Source organism: Theropithecus gelada, chromosome 4 (assembly GCF_003255815.1).
Source record: "Theropithecus gelada isolate Dixy chromosome 4, Tgel_1.0, whole genome shotgun sequence".
Lineage (NCBI taxonomy): Eukaryota > Metazoa > Chordata > Mammalia > Primates > Cercopithecidae > Theropithecus > Theropithecus gelada.
The window spans coordinates 81,140,684-81,159,855 of record NC_037671.1 but is presented as its reverse complement, the minus strand read 5'-3'; the positions used below and the strand labels follow the sequence as shown (position 1 = coordinate 81,159,855).

Genomic DNA, 19,172 nt, shown 5'->3' with positions numbered 1-19,172 from the left:
TTTTTTTTTTTTTTTTTTTTTTTGAGACGGAGTCTCGCTCTGTAGCCCAGGCTGGAGTGCAGTGGCCGGATCTCAGCTCACTGCAAGCTCCGCCTCCCTGGTCCACACCATTCTCCTGCCTCAGCCTCCCAAGTAGCTGGGACTACAGGCGCTCGCCACCACGCCCAGCTAGTTTTTTTTTGTATTTTTTAGTAGAGACGGGGTCTCACCGTGTTAGCCAGGATGGTCTCAATCTCCTGACCTCGTGATCCACCCGTCTCGGCCTCCCAAAGTGCTGGGATTACAGGCTTGAGCCACCACACCCAGCCAAGTTCTTATCATTTTAATTTGAGAGAAGAATAGAATATAAATATAAAAAGGAATAGAAAACAAATTAAAGGATGATACAGTATCTAGAGCTTTGTGCAATATTCCTGTATTTTAGGAAATGCCAAATTTAAAATTTTCTAAATACTGTTTAAAAAATTGCATTTTAAAGGAAAATTGGCTAGGTATGGAAAAGGATTTCCTTCATTTTTTTCTGAAGCATAATTTGTTTTTATCTTGTTTCTAGCCTTTATGAAATTCCAGCTGTGTCCTCATCATCCTTTTTTGAAGAGTTTGGCAAACTGTTGAGGGAAACAGATGAAATGGACAGCATTCATGATGTGACATTTCAAGTTGGCAATAGACTCTTCCCTGCACACAAATATATTTTGGCAGTGCGTTCTGATTTTTTTCAGAAATTGTTTCTTTCAGATGGCAGTACTTCAGAATTTACAGATATTTACCGGAAAGATGAAGATTCTGCAGGGTGCCATCTCTTTGTGGTAGAGAAGGTTCATCCTGACATGTTTGAATACCTTTTACAATTTATATACACAGATACTTGTGACTTTTTAACTCATGGCTTCAAACCAAGAATACACTTAAACGAAAACCCAGAAGAATATCAGGGAACTCTGAATTCTCATTTGAATGAAGTGAATTTCCATGAAGATGATAACCAGAAGTCTGCATTTGAAGTTTACAAAAGTAATCAAGCTCAAACAGTTAGTGAAAGGCAGAAGAGCAAACCTAAATCTTGTAAAAAAGGACAAAATATTAGGGGAGATGATCCTGTAAGAATGTTGCAAACTGTTGCAAAGAAATTTGGCTTCAGTAATTTGAGTAGTAGGTATGATTTCTCCTTTATATCTGTTCCTGTACGTCATTCAGTCCTCCTTTAAAAAATTTCCCACCCTTTTTCCTTGCTTTTCTTTTCTTTCCCCTCCCGCAGTCACCTCTCACTTGTTCCATCCCCTTCTCTTCTCTTTTCTCTCCTCTTCCTCTCTCTCCCTTTCTCCCTACCCCTCCTGTTTTGGGGGAAGTACATGGATGTGTCTTTCCTACATTTGCTGGCAGAGCTATCTCTGGGACTTCTTGGATTACATTAATGGATGGGAAAGCTGTTGTTGGGTTTGAACTCTGGTTTGGTTGGATTACATTAATGTATGGGAAAGCTGTTGGTGGGTTTGAACTCTGGTTTGTGTATGTAACAGGGATCTGGAGTGACAGGCAGTGTGGTATGCTGGAAAGGTCTTTCAAGTTAGACATACATGTCTCTTAGCTTTATTATTCCTGGCTGGGACAATTTTCTTTCTTTTACCTCAGTTTCTCAATATAAGAAATGGGAAAGATAATATTTATCTCATATTGTTGGTATGGTTTTATCATATTTAAATTGCCTAATACCATAGTATCATATTATGAATCAGATTTTTTGAAATTCTCTCTCTTTTTAAGGTATTTATGTTGCTTGTGGCCGTTAAACCTTAGTTGTAGGGTGGGAACAGAGGAGGGGGGTGTATCATGTTTTCTGTTTAGAAGTAATGAAGGGGCTGGGCGCGGTGGCTCACACCTGTAATCCCAGCACTTTGGGAGGCTGAGGTGGGCAGATCACCTGAGGTCAGGAGTTTGACACCAGCCTGGCCGACATGGCAAAACCCCGTCTCTACAAAAAATTACAAAAATTAGCCCCGCATGGTGGTAAATGCCTATTGTCCCACTTACTGGGGAAGCTGAGGGAGGAGATTTACGTGAACCTGGGAGGTGGTGGTTGCAGTGAGCTGAGATCACACCACCCCACTCCAGCCTGGGTGACACAGCGAGACTTCATCTCCAAAAAAAAAAAAAAAAAAAAAGAAAAACTTTGTGCTATGGCTTTGATTGTCTTTTGTCAGTAATATTTAATCTATTTTGAATTCTAACTAAAATAGAAGAAAAAGTATGATACTTCTTTATCTCAGAGTAGGGGTTTGTTGAGATACTTTAGGATATAGTATTATATTTAGGTGTAAGCTAATTTGTTGGATTTTTTGTTGTACGTTTATTTTTGTAAGGGAATTATATATATCAATTGTTAATTTTTATCTCTCCTTGATAGGTTAGATGGAGTCAAATTTGAAAATGAAAAAATTAATGTCATTGCCAAGAAAACTGGTAATAAACTGAAGCTAAGTCAGAAAAAATGGTAAGTAAGGAAAGGAAGATTAACATTTCATCTCTAGATTTTGGCATTTAAGTGTGGAAATAGATCTCTGCTTACCCACATATGAAGCAAAATGTATAGGTAGATACCCTCTTACCTTTTCTAGTATTCTGCATTTTTGGAAATGTTGGGGAGCTGTTGAAGTAAATTGATAAAATACTAACTGCTAAAGACATCAAAGGAGTTTTTTCTTTCTGATGACTTTCTAATAGAGAGAGGAACTTTTAATTTTTATTTTTTCTTGCCTGAATTTTATGCCTTGTTATAGTTAGGAAATGTTGTGAGCCCTCAAACCAAATTAATTATATCTCTTCATCATTATGATTATTTCCTTTAGTATAAAAAATGTTTAATAATAAATATACTATTCTAAATATATTGTTAAAAAATTTTATTTTTAGGGCCTGGCGTGGTGGCTCACGCCTGTAATCTCAGCCCTTTGAGAGGGCCGAGGCGGGTGGATCACCTGAGGTCAAGAGTTTGAGACCAGCCTGATTAACATGGTGAAACCCTCTCTCTACTAAGAAAATACAAAAATTAGCCAGGCATAGTGGCAAGTGCCTGTGATCCCGGCTACTCAGGAGGCTGAGGCAGGAAAGTTGCTTGGACTTGGGAGGCGGAGGTTGCAGTGAGCCAAGATTGCGCCATCGCACTCCAGCCTGGGTGACAGAACAAGACTCCGTCTCAAAGAAAAAAAAGTTTTGCTTTTAGCTATTCATACTTTCTGTGTAAGTGGAAAGATTTTGGAGAAGGATAAACTGTGGAGTTGTTTCAACTGTAGTTGGCCCAGATTAGCTACTACAAATAAGTGAATTACAGAGACTTAAATATGATATCACTTAGTGTTATTAACAGTTTGTCTGAAATTAGAAAAAAAGGAAAATCAGAAAAATACTTTTTGAATATTTGTATTTGACTCCCTTTTCAAATACTGTCTTTAAGGCCCTTACCTTCCCTAAGGTGGAAGAAGAGGAAGTATTTTATTGTATGTATTCCTGCAAGTTATTTATTCTCTGCCACCTTTAAGTGAAAATTGAAAGTTAAGCCAAATCCTATAATCTTTTTCATTAAATATGTAAAGAAATTGCACTTGCTTCAATTAAACATTTTCTTCCAGTTCATTTCTGTGTGACGTGACCATGAAATCAGTGGATGGAAAGGAATTTCCTTGTCATAAGTGTGTTCTTTGTGCTAGACTTGGTAGGTGTACTTTTTAAAGCTGCTAATTTGTTTGCTCTATTATTGTTTCACTATTCTTATTGCATTGAACTTTTTTTTTTTTTCTTTTAGAATATTTTCATAGTATGCTGAGTAGCTCATGGATTGAGGTAAGATTTAAGTAAAAAGCGCCTAGGTTGGTAACTATGTTTCTTTATATTTTGTGGAAATTATGTAGTAAAGAAATTCAAAATCAGAACTCGATATTTTAGTTCAGTTCTTCATTTATATTAAACTTTATTTATGCTTGAGGCTGCTGGAAAATAGCAACTCTTAGAATTTAAAATTATTGCCAAGAAGCTACTTAAATAAAAATGTCCCTGTTATTATTTAGAAATGTACTAGGAACACCACTGTGTTTCTTGTTTTCTGAATTTTTTGTTCCTTTTTCATGTTGTGTTTTAAAATTAAATTTAATATTATTTTAGTCATGTGTTTTGTAAATTTTATGTTCTTTTGCATTTGATGTGATTTCCTGTTCAGAGTGTTTTGTACCAATAACCCAAATTAGAATGTAATATTTTATTGTTTACAATGAATTATTTTACTTTATTTTGTCTTATTTTATTTAGGCTTCCAGTTGTGCAGCTCTGGAAATGCCAATACATTCTGATATATTAAAAGTTATTTTGGACTACCTCTATACTGATGAAGCTGTGGTGATAAAAGGTATTAATAAGAGTTAGGACATTGTAGATACTTCAGATATAATGGAATAATGGTAAAATCAACATGAATCTTAATTTCTAATGAACAAAAGCCATCAATAAAGGCTTAATTTGTTTTATTTTTAAAATATTTAATTTATTTTTTATTATTTGTGGAGACCAGGGTCTTACTATGTTGCCCAGGCTGGTCTCAAACTCGTAGGCTCAAGGGATTATTCCACCTCAGTCTTCCAAAGTGCTAGGATTATAGCATGAGCCACTATGCCTGGCCAATAAAGGCTTAATTTAGAATAAGCAATAGGAATGATTGCTAATAGTAGAGGAGCAGAAAAAGAAGGTTTTCAATACCCGTGTGGAAATGAACTCTTTGAGAATTAGTGCTCACTTCGGCAGCAAGTATACTAAAACTGGAATGATACAGAGATTACATGGCCCCTGTACAAGGATGACATGCAAATTTGTGAAGCGTTTCATTACAAAAAAAAAAAAGGAATTGTATGTGATGGTTGAAATTAGATTTAGCAGTTCAATTTCCAACTACTTCTATGATGGAGGTGAATGAATTGACAACAGGGATAGTTTTGACAAATACTTGGATAAGTTCTTTCCTACTTGTTTTTCCCCTTTGTGGTTACACATCTTGAAAGAAACAGATTAAAAATTTTACCAAAATTTATGAAGAGAGGTGATTTATATACTTTGTTAGGCAAAACACTAACTTTTAGTTACAAAGTATGTTTAGTCATTGGAGTGGTACCGGATGTTCTGTCATATTCCATTAGTTTTTTTTAACCCCAGCTGTATATTGGGGATTATAAAAAAGTGAATAGACCTTTTTCTATGTTCAACAAACTCAATTTAGTGGAGAAGACAAACGTATAGAAAACAAATATAATCCAACAGAGTAATTCTCTAAAAAGCTGGTGCATTTTTAAGAAGCTAGCCTCTGAGTCTGCCTAGGAAATCTGGGTAGTCTTGTAAAGGAGATAGGGTTTAACCGAGGACAAGATTTCTGAAGATTTGTATACTTAAGAGTAAGATAACTGAGACATGGTATGTTTTTCTCTACTTCTTTCATTTCTTTTTAAGAATCGAGAAATTATTTGCATGATAAAACTTATACTTTTAAAGCATACAATAAGTAGTTTTTAGTATGTTTACAAATTTGTGCAACTATCATCACTATATAATTCTAGAACATTTTCATCACCCCAGAAAGATACCTTGTACCCATTAGCAGACACTTCCACTCTCTCTTATCCCCAGTCCCTAGAAAACCCCTGTTATGTTTTCTGTCTCTATGGATTTGCCTATTCTGGACATTTCATATAAATGTAATCAAACAACATGCGGCCTTTTGTATGTATACGATGTTTTAAAATTTTTTCCATGTTGTAGCAGGTACCAACACTTCATTCTTTTTTATTGCCAAGTAATATTTATTATGTGGATATAACACATTTATTCTTCAGTTGATGGATGTTGGGGTTGTTTTTACCTCTTGTCTATTAGGAATCATGCTGCTGTGAACACTCATGCCTGTTTTTGTGTGGGCCTATGTTTTCATTTCTCTTGGGCATATACCTAGAAGCGGAAATGCTGGGTCACATGTTTAATTTTTTAGGAACTGCCAAACTGCACAGTGGCTAGCTGTACCATTTAACTTTACCACTGACAGTGTGAGGGTTCCAGTTTCTCCACATCCTTGCCAACACTTATATATCAACTTTTTTTATTATAGCCATCCTAATGGGTGTGAAGCTATACAACATTGTGGTTTTGATTTGTATTTCACTAATGACTCATGATGTTGAACATCTTTTCATATGCTTTTTGGTCATTTGCATATCTTCTTTGGATACATACTCACGTCCTTTGAACACTTTTTTTTCTCAATTATTTGTTTTTTTAAGATGCTGCAAGAGTTCTTTGTATAGTCTGGATATTAGTCCCTTATGGGATATATGATTTGCGAATGTTTTCTCTCCTCTGACTTGTTTTCATTTCCTTGATAAAGTGTCCTTTAAAACACAAAAACTTTTATTTTTATTTTATTTTTGAGACAGGGTCTTATTCCGTTGGCCAAGCTGGAGTGCAGTGGCATGGTCATGGCTCACTGCAGCATTGGCCTCCTGAGCTTAAGTGATCCTTCCCACCTCAGCATCCCAAGTAACTGGGACTACAGCTGTGCACCACCATGCCTGGTTAATTTATAAACAGTTTTTGTAGAGACAGAGCCTCCCTATATTTCCCAGGCTGGTCTGGAACTCCTGGCTCAAGTGATCCTCCTGCCTCAGCCTCCCAAAGTGCTGGGATTACAGGCATTTGATGATATCCAAATTATCTATGTTGACTTGTTACTTATGTTTTGGTGTCATATCTAGGAATTCATTGTCAAATCCAAGGTCATGATGATTACCCTATATGTTTTCTCCTAAGAGTTTTATAGTTCTGTCTCTCACATGTAGGTCTTTGGTCCATTTTGAGTTAATTTCTCCCCCTAGTCTTATTAAGGTGTAATTAACAAGTAAAGATTATGTATAGTCACTGTGTATAACATGATGCTTTGAGATATATATATAATATCTATGTTTATATAGAGAGAGATAATTACCACAATCAAGCTAATTAGCATATCCATCACCTCACATAGTTACCTTTTTTTTTTTTTGTGGTGAAAGTACTTGAGATCTAGTCTTTCAGCAAATCTCAAGTATGCAGTACATTAGTATCAGTGTAGTCACCATGCTGTATATAAGGTCTAGATCCTATTCATTCATCTTATAACTGTAATTTTGTACTCTTTGACCAGTATCTCACCATTACCCTAATCCCCTGTCCTCTAGTAACCACCATTCTTATTAAGTTAATTTTTGCATTTGTTGTGAGGTATGGGTCCAAGTTTATTCTTTTACATCTGTATGTCCTATTTTTTCAGTACCATTTGTTGAAAATATGTTTGTTTTCCCATTGAATTGTTTTAGCACCTTTGTCAAAAATCAGCTGACAATAAATTTAAAGTTTTTTTTCTGTACTCTTCAATTCTATTTCAGTGAACTCTGTTTATGCCAATATAGCACTCTCTTGATTACCATTGTTGTAAGTTGTGAAATTGGGAAATGTATGTTTTCTTACTATGTTCTGCTATTTCAAGATTGTATTGGCTATTTTGGGTTTCTTGAATTTTCATGTGAATTTCTGCAACAAAGGCAGCTGGGATTTTAATACGAATCACATTCAATTTGTAGATCAGCTTGGGGATTATTGCCATTTTAATATTTAAGTCTTATAATCCATTAACACTGGCTGTCTTTCCATTTATTTGTCTATTTATTTAAGTCTTTTATTTCTTTTAATGATTTATGTAGTTTTCAGTGTACAAACCTTGCTCTTTCTTAGTTAAAAATTATTAAGAATTTTTAATGCCATTTTAAATGGAACTTTTTTAAATTTTATTTTTGGATTGTCCTTTGCTGGTGTTTAGAATTACAATTGATTTTTGTATATTGATCTTATATCCTGCAACCTTGCTGAACTTGTTCACTAATTCTCGTAGTTTTTTTAGTGGATTCCTTAGGATTTTCTATATGCAATATCATGTCATCTGCAAATGGAGATGGTTTTACGTATGCCTTTCCAATTTGGGTGTGCTTTATTTCTTTTTCTTGCTTAATTGCCCTGATTAGATGAATCTCTAGTACTCAGTTGAATAGAAGTGGCAACAGTGGTCATCCTTGTCTTGTTTCTGATCTTAGGAAAAAGCATTCAGCCTTTTTACTTGTGGGTTTTTTGTTGTTGCCATTTATCAGGTTGAAGAAGATTATTTCTATTCCTGGTTTATTGAGTGTTTTTATCATGAAAGGATGTGGGATTTTTGTCAAATGTTTTTCTGTTTCTTAAGATGGTCATGTGTTTATTATGCTTTATTTTTGTGTATTATATTGATTGATTTTTCATATGTTGAATCATCCTTTCATTTTGGATTTATTCTGCTAGGTCATATTATATAATTCCTTTTTATATGTTACTGGATTTAGTTTTGTAGCATTTTTTGAGGATTTTCACATCTTTAATTGTAAGGGATATTGGTTTAGTTTTCCTGTGATGTCCCTGTCTGTTTTTAGTATCAGCATAATATTGGCCTCCTTGTCTAAGTTGGAAAGTGTTCTTCATCTTCTACTTTTTGAAGAGTTTGTGGAGAATTGTATTAATTTATCTTGTAATAATGCATCAATTATATTATTCATCTTTAAATATTCAGTCAGATTAACCAATTAAGCCATCTAGTCTTGGAGTCTTCTTTGTAGAAGTTTTTTGATCACTAATTCTATATCTTTACTTTACTTACTGCTAATTGTTTGCCCCCAGATAAAAGGCTGTTGTCACTGGGCAAGCTTTGAGTCAGGTCAAATAAAGATAAGCATTCTAGTGGGATTTTCCGGGAACTAGCAGACAGGTCAAATAAGGATACTATTGCTCTACAACTGTTCTGTCTTCTTCTGTGGCTACTAGGCTGTCAATGTGATTCACTATGATTATGGAGCTGTTGGTTTTCAGTACTGCTGTGGAGGAGGGGAGAGGAAGATCTGAATAGGAAAGGCTGCAGTGTCCCAGATCCCACTGTTCTTAACAAGATTCAATTGCTTTTCTTAAGTAAACACTTCCTAGATTATTATAAGCTTTTGGCTGATTTCAGAATTCTGACAAAGTTGATTATGACAATTTTCCACAGTTGTCTTACTGTTTTTTTTTTTTTTTTTTAGAGGAGAGAATTACAAGTTCTTAGTCTGTCATTCCTAGTGACTTCATCTTTGCCTCGTATTTTAAAGCTCTTTTCTATTTCAGATTTTTTTCTTGTTAATCTTTTTTTCCCTTTCTTCTCTTTCTCTGTTGTTGTTATTTTTTTCTTTCAATTTATGTTATTTTGGCAGTGGCTCAGGGGTAAAAAGCCATTAGTAGTACTTAGGACCAAGAAAGTTGTTTTATTTTTTATTATTTTTTATTTTTTTGAGATGGTGTCTCACTGTGTTGCCCATTCTGGAGTGCAGTGGTGTGATCTCGGCTCATTGCAACCTCTGCCTCCCATATTCAAGCAATTCTCATGCCTCAGCCTCCCCAGTAACTGGGACTACAGGCATGTGCCACCACACCTAGCTAATATTTGTATTGTTAGTAGAGATGTGTTCACCGTGTTGGCCAGACTGGTCTCAAACTCCTGGTCTTAAGTGGTACATCTGCCTCCACCTCCCGTAGTGCTGAGTTTACAGGCATGAGCCACTGCACCTGGCCCAACAAAGTTGTTTTAAATTAAGGAACTCCTATAGTTACAAAAAAGCACTCTTAGACGACAAATTTTATTTTAAATAAGAAAGCATAACAGCATTATTTCCCCACCCTATATATATTAAGTATGATGCTGAGATTTGAGTTTTCCCTCTTTGTATTAGTTTGAGAAGTGTTTTTCTAACAACATGGGAGATTATAAACAAGTCAGGCATTCTCGTAGCCTTCTAGACTGAAATGATCAACTTTAGTTGGCCATTTTGTGGTCCTAGTGTGAGACCAAGACATTTTGGTGTAATTTTGTCAGCTTTCTACCTAAAAGGTAGAAATATATTTTGATGTATTTACTTTTTATTATAGTTGCTCTTTCAACATTTAGAAAATAATCTTAAATTTCTTTTCTAGTGTCCTCATTACTTCAAATTTTTTTTTTCCAGATATAATGTATGCAAAGAAAGAGTGATGTGTGCTTTCTTCTTCTTTTTAGAATCTCAAAATGTAGATTTTATTTGTAGTGTTCTTGTGGTGGCTGATCAACTTCTCATAACCCGGTTGAAAGAGATTTGTGAAGTAGCATTAACTGAAAAACGTGAGTAATTTTGAATTTGAGTATTAGTATGTTTTCAGGTTCATCAAGGATTACTTTACTTTATTGACTTTATGATTCCATGTATGGTAAAATAGACCATTTTTTTGGTACCATGAAAACCTGCCAAAATATGTAAATTACTACATGCCATCATTTGTAAGTGAACTTTTATTGTAGAAATATGTGAAAGTATATACGACTTAGAATTGAAATGTAATATTTTTACTGAAATGTCATAAAACCTTGAAGAATAAAGATGGTGTCAAGTTTATTTGCTAATTTCCAGGGTGAGAGTTTGAAAGTGAAATTTTCGTACTCTTGCCCTGATCTTGCCTTTAGGTGTTTTTAGCTACCCATTTTCTACTATTTGCAACGATTTTTAAAATTTAACTTTCCCATTATATATCTGAACAAAGCACATCTCTTTTTTTCTTGAACTCTTCTTTCTTACTCTCTTCATTATTTTAGTTAATTTCATGGCTGTCCTCCTGGACACTCTGCTTTGAAATCCAAAATTAGTTTTTCTTTGTTATTTTGGTCCTGACACTCAAATTCATGCAGCTGTCAAAACTTACTCCTCTTAACTGTGTTGGTCACATTTCGCCTACCTTTGGGTTCTTACTGTCACTATGCAGTTGAGGTCACTGTTATCTGTTCCTTCTGTGTAGTGTCACAGTAGTGTTTTAAATGCTCTTTCTCCTGTCTACTTCTGTTTCTTTAAGGAGGTAGTTACGTCTTCCCCTGTTTACATATTTATAATTGCTTACTCTAGAGTAAAGGTTAACTTTCCTTAGCTTCCACATGACAGCCTTTCTGGCTTTCTAATCTTCTATCTGTTCTGCTTCATTGCTACTTCAGGAAGTGTAAAGGGAATTCCTGTCAATTTTTTTCTAGTTCATTCTTGCTAGGAGTTTGTCTTGGCTTTGGCATTTTAGTTCTCACTTTTCTTGAGCTCTATGGACTGTCTACTCCTTGGTTATTAAATAGAGAGCAACAGCCCTGATCTTTTAAACAACAAAAGAAAAATATTTTAAAATAAAGGACACAGCATACAACAGGTATAAGACGTACATATAAGTGGTATTTTATACTTGTACAGTTTTTCTTCCTCAATGTTCTTTCATGGCTCTGGCTGCACAGTTGCTTTTATTAATTCCTTGATGTTCCTAGAACCTAGGAAAAGAAGGCTACCACTTCTTTGGTCTCTGACTATTAGGAATATGTGGATACTTGTTCCCAAGTGAACAACTCTAAAGAAGTTTTTATATGATCTGACTTTATCATTCCTTCCATTTCTGTGTTCATCATTAGTTGAAAATGTAGGTTAGTCAGGAGTGAGACAGAGACCATTGTTGACTGCAGCAGTTGCAACTTTTGATAGAATTACAGGGGAGAAAGAAAAAGAAATGCAAGAAGCCAGATGTAGAAAACAGCTGTGTTCCCCTATTGGCTGGTACTGATAGAGTAATAAAGAAAAATAGTGGAGGGAACAGGAAGCTGGAAGTTACCTGTTACATAGGTAGAATATTCTGGGAGAGTCTCTAGGAAAATGGGTACTTTATATATAATATTACTAGGATTGTAACTAAATCCAGAATCTTTTGCACAGTATATCAGATTTTTCACTGGCATGAAAAATATTATGGTATGATTGTGATGTACACATTTTCAAAATATGTATATATTTATATACTTCATATATATATATAAAAATATACCCACATAAATTCTGATAGATAACTCAATGTTAATATATTTTATAGAATTATTTCATCAGTTTTTCTTAGTTTTATATCTTTTTTAGTTTTATGGAAGAGGGAATAACTGCTATGTAAATGAAAAGGAAAGTTGTTCATTAATGAAAGCTTTTTAATAATATTCAGAAAATGTTAGGTGGAAGATTGTCAGTTCTTATGTGTTTGCTTTTGGGTGGCACTATGCCCCTTCTGTATTTTGTTTTGCTTAGAATATTCTTGTGTGTGAGCTTATTTTTCCTCATAGCCAATCTTTTGAAATTATTTTGGCATATTGGGATGGAAGAGTTACATATTTGCCCCAGAATTGACTTATTTTTGGCAAGAATTTTTTTTTTCTTTATTCCAGATGTTCAAATCTTAGCGCTTTAGACATAAATGTATTTTATTTTGCTGTGGTAATGTGCCTTTTATCTAATTTTGCAAATCTTGTCTTTCTTTGTAGTTACCCTGAAGAATGCTGCTATGCTACTGGAATTTGCAGCAATGTATAATGCAAAACAGTTGAAACTGTCTTGTTTGCAGTTTATAGGATTGAATATGGCAGCTTTACTTGAAGCAAGGTAAGTAAGGTACATATATTGTATGATTGTTGCAAAAGGAGATATTTATATATAATAGCAGATATTATTAGTGATTTAAATGTGAACAATGATGTTTACCTGGATGGAAAGAATTTGATAAATGCTGATGATTTAGAAGTTATGTACATTTTAGAATTAGAGAGCTCTTGAAAACTTTTGAAAGTTTTTAACAGTGATCTTTTTAAAATGAAATAAATTTATACTTTTAAAAAAATATAAGGTCAGAGTATTTTACTTGCTATAAAATCATTGACGAGAACAGGAGAATACGGAAATTTGAGATTAGAGTTCCTGGTGTCGGTTTTTATTTTAAAGCTTCATTGTGTAGTTTGTTTTTATATTTTACTTTCATAGTAATGACTATTAACTGTATGCTAGACAGTGTTCTAAAAGCATTACATAGATTCATTTAAGTTGATTTTTATGAAAACCTTCTCAAGTAGAGAAGATTCTTTGTACATTAATTTATAATAGTTGCTTGGGGCCGCGTGTGGTGGCTTATGCTTGTAATCCCAGCACTTTGGGAGGCTGAGGCAGGTGGATCATCCGAGGTCAGGAGTTCAAGACTGGCCTGGCCAAGATGGTGAAAACCCTATCTCTAATAAAAATACAAACATTAGCCAGGTGTGGTGGTGTGTGCCTGGTAGTCTTAGCCACTTGGGAGGCTGAGGCAGGAGAATCACTTGAACTCAGGAGGCAGCAGTTGCAGTGAGCTGAGATTGCACCACTGCACTCCAGCCTGGATGACAGAGTGAGACTGTCCCCCTGGCCCCCCCCAAAAAAAATGTTGCTTGAGTTTTATTCAAGATATTTGTGTAATATGTTTGCTTTGCTGTTTATTTGAAATACGTAATATATAACCACATCTATTTCCAAGTTTGTAGCAACTGCTATATATAATGCTTAAAAAACAACTTTGTTACTTATCTGGCAATATGAAATATCTACATATGTGAACATCTTGACGGTTATCAAGTAACTTGAATCTTAAGATAGAATTTTGTATCCTTTATTTTAGGTCTCTTGATGTTTTAAGTGATGGTGTTTTGAAGGATCTTTCTGAGTTTTACCGGAAAATGGTAAGGTTTATGTTTTAATTTTTTTGTGGCTATAATATTACCAGCTTAAGCAGTATATTAGGTTAGACTTATCAATGGAATAGTTTCCTAATGACTTCAAGTACATTAAGATCTTTTAAAACTGAGGATATAGGATTCCTTTACAGATCTCACAGATAAGTATGATAATCAAAATTCAAGATATTTAATAATAAAGTTAATATTTATTAATTTATTTATAAATGAAAGTTACTGAAAGCTTCAGAGTGAGTCTTCTGTTATTTACCAAAGGTCAGGACAGTACAAAAAGATGAATTCATATGATCCTTAAGAAATGGATTACTCTATGTTTAATAATAAAGTGGAGCTTTTTCTAAAGTTTCTTTTTTTGGCAGGTTTATGGAATAAAGTTTTTATTAAATTGAATCAAAATTCAACCCACTCTTGTAAATTTCGGAAGTTATTGAGCATTTAAGGCTGTTCTAGTCAATGTCACCAAATATGAAAGATAGAATATCTTACATAATTTAAAAAACATCCTTAGGCTGGGTGTGGTGGCTTATGCCTGGAATCCCAGCATTTTGGAAGGCCAAGACGGGAGGTTCGCTTGGGACCAGGTGTTCCAAACCAGTCTGGCCAACATGACAAGAGCCCTGTCTGCACAAAAAGGAAAAACAAAAACAAAAACAACTTCACAGATTTTGTATTTGAAAAGTGATATCTTCAATTCTGCAGATTCCAGCAATGGATAGAAGAGTCATTACACCATATCAAGATGGACCAGATATTAGCTATTTGGAAGTAGAAGATGGAGATATCTTCTTGAAAGAAGAAATAAATATGGAACAAAATCATTCGTAAGCTCTGTTTCCTTGTTTTTTTTTTTGTTTTTTTTTTCTTTTCCTCCTCCTTTCTTTTCTCTACTGTGTCCCTTTACTCTCATCTTGGGCATGTGATGCTTTTGTGTTGGTATTGGAAGACGAAATTGAGAAATTCTGACATAAGAAATACGTATTTATGTTCATTCTTAACTTTGGTATAATACAAAATAAATACATAATTAATATCTGTAGGTCTAACATTTAAAATATAAATATTTTAATAAGTAGTCTTCAGGTTAAACATGTTGGGTTAAATAAGTGCATTTATCTTAGTTACATCCCTAAACTCTGCTGAAAGTATATTTGCTTTTTCCTAGGGAAACTATGTTCAAGAAGGCAAAAACTAAAGCTAAAAAGAAGCCACGTAAACGTTCAGATAGTTCTGGAGGTTATAACCTTTCAGATATTATTCAGAGTCCATCATCTACAGGTTCGTGGAAAGTGAGCATGTATTTCCAGTTCTAATCTTCTGTGTCTCTATTCATATATGTCATCTGCTGGGGCTACTGAAATAAACAGTCCTTATGGAGGTACCAAAAGTGATAGTTTATCATAAGTACTCCAGTTGAAGTTTGCTCTGGGAGCACAAAAAGAGGTACCCAAACCAATCTGAGATCAGGGAAGTCCTCTTAGAGGAAAGCAGTGCTGAGCTGGGTCTTGAAGAATGAAGTTATCTAAGAAAAGGAGGCAGATAGATATATTAAGCAAAGGGGGCAATGTGTTCCCAAGCTTAGTAGTGAGAGAAAGAGTTGCACATTTCTTGTGTATATAGTTCAGTATAGGAGATATGTTGGATAGGATCAGATTTTGGAGACTTATATGCCAAACTAAGGAATTTGTGTTTTAGTCTAAAGGCTATGGGTGGCCGTTGATGATTTAAAACAGGATGTGACTGGATGAGATTTGTTTTTAGAAAGACCACTCTTTCCAGTGGCATAGGGGTTTAGAGGTTGGCAAAACATGACAGAGATAACTATTATCATGTTGATTCAATTTAAATGTGTCAGTACTCCAAGTAAGATGCCATTTGTATGCATAAGGAGGTTATAATCTGGTAGTAGAATATAAAATATATTTAGGCATTATGTGAGCCTGTTTGAAAGTAAAGGTCAGGTTATGTAGTTTTTCTAAAATATTTTTCCCCAGTTTTTTATTTTGAGAATATTTAACTTACTGAAAAGATGAAAGAAAAATACCACGAACACCTATGTACATTTTATTCAGATTTATTGTTAACTTCCCATCACATTTGCATTTTCTTGCAGACTCTTTGTCGCTTACTGTCTGCTTTTTCCTCCATATGTTACACACACACACACACACACAGACAATACAGAGACTTAAAAAAAATTATTCCACTTGGAATAAGTTGTAGGCATGATCCTTTTCCCGTAAATACTTGAATATGAATCTTTTAAGATGGGAATACTCTTATACACAACCACGATACCATTATCATACCTAAGACAATTGACATTAATTAGTGTTAACTAGTATTACACTCCATATCCACATTTTCCTAATTGTTGACAAATGTTTTTATAGTCTTTTTTTTTTTTTTAACATTAACAACAAAAAAAATAGTATTCTATCAAGGTTCATATTGTCTTTGCTTATTAGTATCTCTTTAGTCTCTTTAGTATAGTACCCCTGTACTTTTTTGTTTTTTGTTTTCTGTTTTCCAAAAGGTCAGTCCAGTTGTGTTATAGATTGTCTCACATTCCAGATTCATCTGATCTAGATTAAACTATATACATTTTAGTAGTTTCTTTAGATAAAACATGAAGTGTGACTATAAAATTATGAGACTACAGTATGGCTTTCAGAAATGGTAGGTTACTCTTGTCTATAGCACTAAGACATAACCTAGTATAGTTTCTACCAACAGTACTTCATAGTCAATCAGTTGTATACAAACAACTTTGAAAAACAGAAGAGTACATTGTTTTGTGTTCCTTTGGGAAAAAAAGCTGTTAGGCAGGGCAAAGAAGAAGGATTTTTTTTTATGCTTACTGAGATGCTTCAAATTAAATGCTTGATATGTTCACTAAAGCTCAAAAGAATGTCAAGAATAGTTTTAGGTAACATAAATATATAAAAAGGATAGTTAATATGCCTAAAATTTATTTATGAAGCACTGAAAATAGGAATCAGGAGACCTAGTAAATGGGAAAGCTGTATCTTAGGACTTTTCTAAATTAAAAATTCTGTGATTTTGTGTTCTCTGTGTTTTATGAATTACCATTAGTGTTTAGAAGGAGGCAGGGGTGGATTGATGGAAGGATGAATAATGGATAGACAGTCTTGAAAGTAATGATTTGCCAGTCACCTAAATGACTTAGGGAAAAGCAGATATTTGCTTTGTTTTAAATAATATTATTGTTACCATTTGTGTTAGAATCTTAGAATTTCAGAGCTAGAAGTGACATTAGTAATGAAATAATTTATGTCCCTTACTTTAAACCTAAGGAAACAAGCTCAAAAAACATAAGTGATTTGAAGTAGTGACCAAAAGAAATAAAATTTGTTCTCTTGGTTCCAGGTCCATATTTTCGTGGTGTACTGTTCTTTCTGTGGCCAAGATATCTGTAGTCAAAGATAACTAAAAGGTCAAATTTAATTGGAGGCCAAAAAAAACCTGTTAAGGAAGAAAATTTGAGTATGATGCCAATTTCATCAAAGACAGTTGCGTAATAGCTTAATGTTTGTGTCGATCTTAAAGTTAGACAAATGACATTTGGCGAAACTGTTTTTGACCAGAAGTAATTGTTGGCCACATTAATTGTCCTCTTTTTTTCTGGATTTATTTCTAACTGACTTTTGAAAGTGTTCTAATATTAGATGTATTCTCTTAGTTGAAAATTTGCCAGCCTCAAAAATATTCAAAAAGAGGCAAGACGTGATGCCTCCCGCCTGTAATCCCAGCACTTTGGGAGGCCAAGGCAGGCAGACCACAAAGTCAGGAGTTCCAGACTAGCCTGGCCAATATGGTGAAACCCCATCTCTAGTAAAAATACAAAAAAAATTAGCCGGGTGTGATGGTGCGTGCCTGTAATCCTAGCTACTTGGGAGGCTGAGGCAGGAGAATCACTTAAACCTGGAGGCAGATATTGCAGTGAGCTGAGATCACGCCACTGCACTCCAGCCTGAGCAATAGAGTGACACTCCGTCTCAAAAAAAAAAAAAAAAAAAAAAAAAAAATTCAAAAGATTATGTAGAAAAAATGTTTAAATGTTCTTTCCAAATTGCAGTGATAACAATGAAAGGGACATTTAGCTTGTGAAGGTGATTTACTTTAAAGAGAACAATGTATAAGAGACAGTAGGTTTTAAATCAATTATACAACTTTTAGTTACAACTGAGATAACATCTTTATTTTATAGCTTATTTTGGTGCTTCATTTAGATTCTAATAAATTTGAAATGTGCGGAAATGAACATGTGAATCTAAGCAAAAGTTTGAACGTGGATACCAGGTGTGGCATGAGGCCAGGCATTTAGCTTGCCTAAGAGAAGAAATGATACATACATTTCATAACAACCCTCTTGCTTCAAGCGAGCTGAATCGCCAGAGATTTCAGGGAAGAACACACTTCAAACAGGCCACAGTCGTCTTCTGTGGGAGCCTCTGCTATTGGGTCAGTCAGCTGGCTAAGTGAGAGGCAAAAAGGCCACAGGTTTCCTCCCAGATAGAATGAAGCTACCCTCCTCGCTTGGGTGCAGAGACCACTGTACCAAGAGACAGATGAGAAAAGGAAAAGAGGTCTGGACTTTAATTATTTTCCCTTTCTCCTTTGTCTCTTAGGCGGACAAAAATATTTTCAATCACTTTTTAAAGCAGATCCAAAGAACTATCTTCCTCAGGTTCATTACACAGTTGGTGTGTGATTGTAATGAATAAAACTATTGTTTTATAATCCCTTCCATTTCAGTTTTTCACTTAAACTGATTTCTTTCTCCAGTTAACTTAAATTATTAAGATTTTTATACCATAAATATAATTTGAATGTTATTAAGTCTGGATAAATGAAAGTTTTTAGCTGTCTGATTCACTGAATGTAATGCATATATGTTTAATACATATGTGTTTAATTTTTTTTTAATTTCATGTTTTAGGATTATTAAAGTCTGGTAAGACCAATTCTGTGGAATCTCTTCTAGAACTATTGACATCAGACTCTGAAGGAAGCTATGCAGGAGTGGGTAGTCCTAGAGATTTACAGTCCCCTGATTTCACCACAGGATTTCATTCAGATAAGATTGAGGTTTGTTTTTTGAAGCACTGACTCCTTACCTTCAGATTTTAGGTTTATAGATAGTTTATCTTTAATATTTCCTTATTTTTGCCCTAATTTTAAAACAGTCTCCAGGTTGGTATATAAGAATCACACAATATAGTGTTAGTTTTCTTAAATTTGCATAACATTTCTAGTTTTAGAGATTTTAATGGCAGTTTTAAGCCCTTTATGATGTTATTTCTAATCTTTTTGCAACTAAAATATAATGTTATGTAAAATATAATAATACTGTACAGACATACTGAAAAAATATATTCATAGCTAAATTATTGAAATTTGTCTTGTGAAATGTCAGTTAACATCAGTTAAAAATTGTCAAGGCAAATGATTT

At 34.3% G+C, this 19,172-nt stretch overlaps 1 protein-coding gene and 1 non-coding gene across 2 annotated transcripts in view; both read left to right on the top strand.

Moving 5' to 3' along the window:
• IBTK (inhibitor of Bruton tyrosine kinase) overlaps positions 1–19,172 on the top strand; it is a 78,578-nt gene that overhangs the window by 32,646 nt on the left and 26,760 nt on the right. The window contains exons 12-22 of the mRNA XM_025383362.1: positions 554–1,156; positions 2,405–2,491; positions 3,627–3,709; positions 3,800–3,837; positions 4,300–4,396; positions 10,166–10,267; positions 12,467–12,584; positions 13,624–13,684; positions 14,399–14,520; positions 14,862–14,974; positions 18,660–18,808. Coding sequence (XP_025239147.1) covers positions 554–1,156; positions 2,405–2,491; positions 3,627–3,709; positions 3,800–3,837; positions 4,300–4,396; positions 10,166–10,267; positions 12,467–12,584; positions 13,624–13,684; positions 14,399–14,520; positions 14,862–14,974; positions 18,660–18,808 — 1,573 coding nt within the window. The remainder of the gene's footprint in view (positions 1–553; positions 1,157–2,404; positions 2,492–3,626; positions 3,710–3,799; positions 3,838–4,299; positions 4,397–10,165; positions 10,268–12,466; positions 12,585–13,623; positions 13,685–14,398; positions 14,521–14,861; positions 14,975–18,659; positions 18,809–19,172) is intronic.
• On the top strand, positions 4,773–4,875 carry LOC112623926. The gene has a single exon (XR_003119274.1). It is a non-coding gene; the product is annotated as a U6 spliceosomal RNA (small nuclear RNA).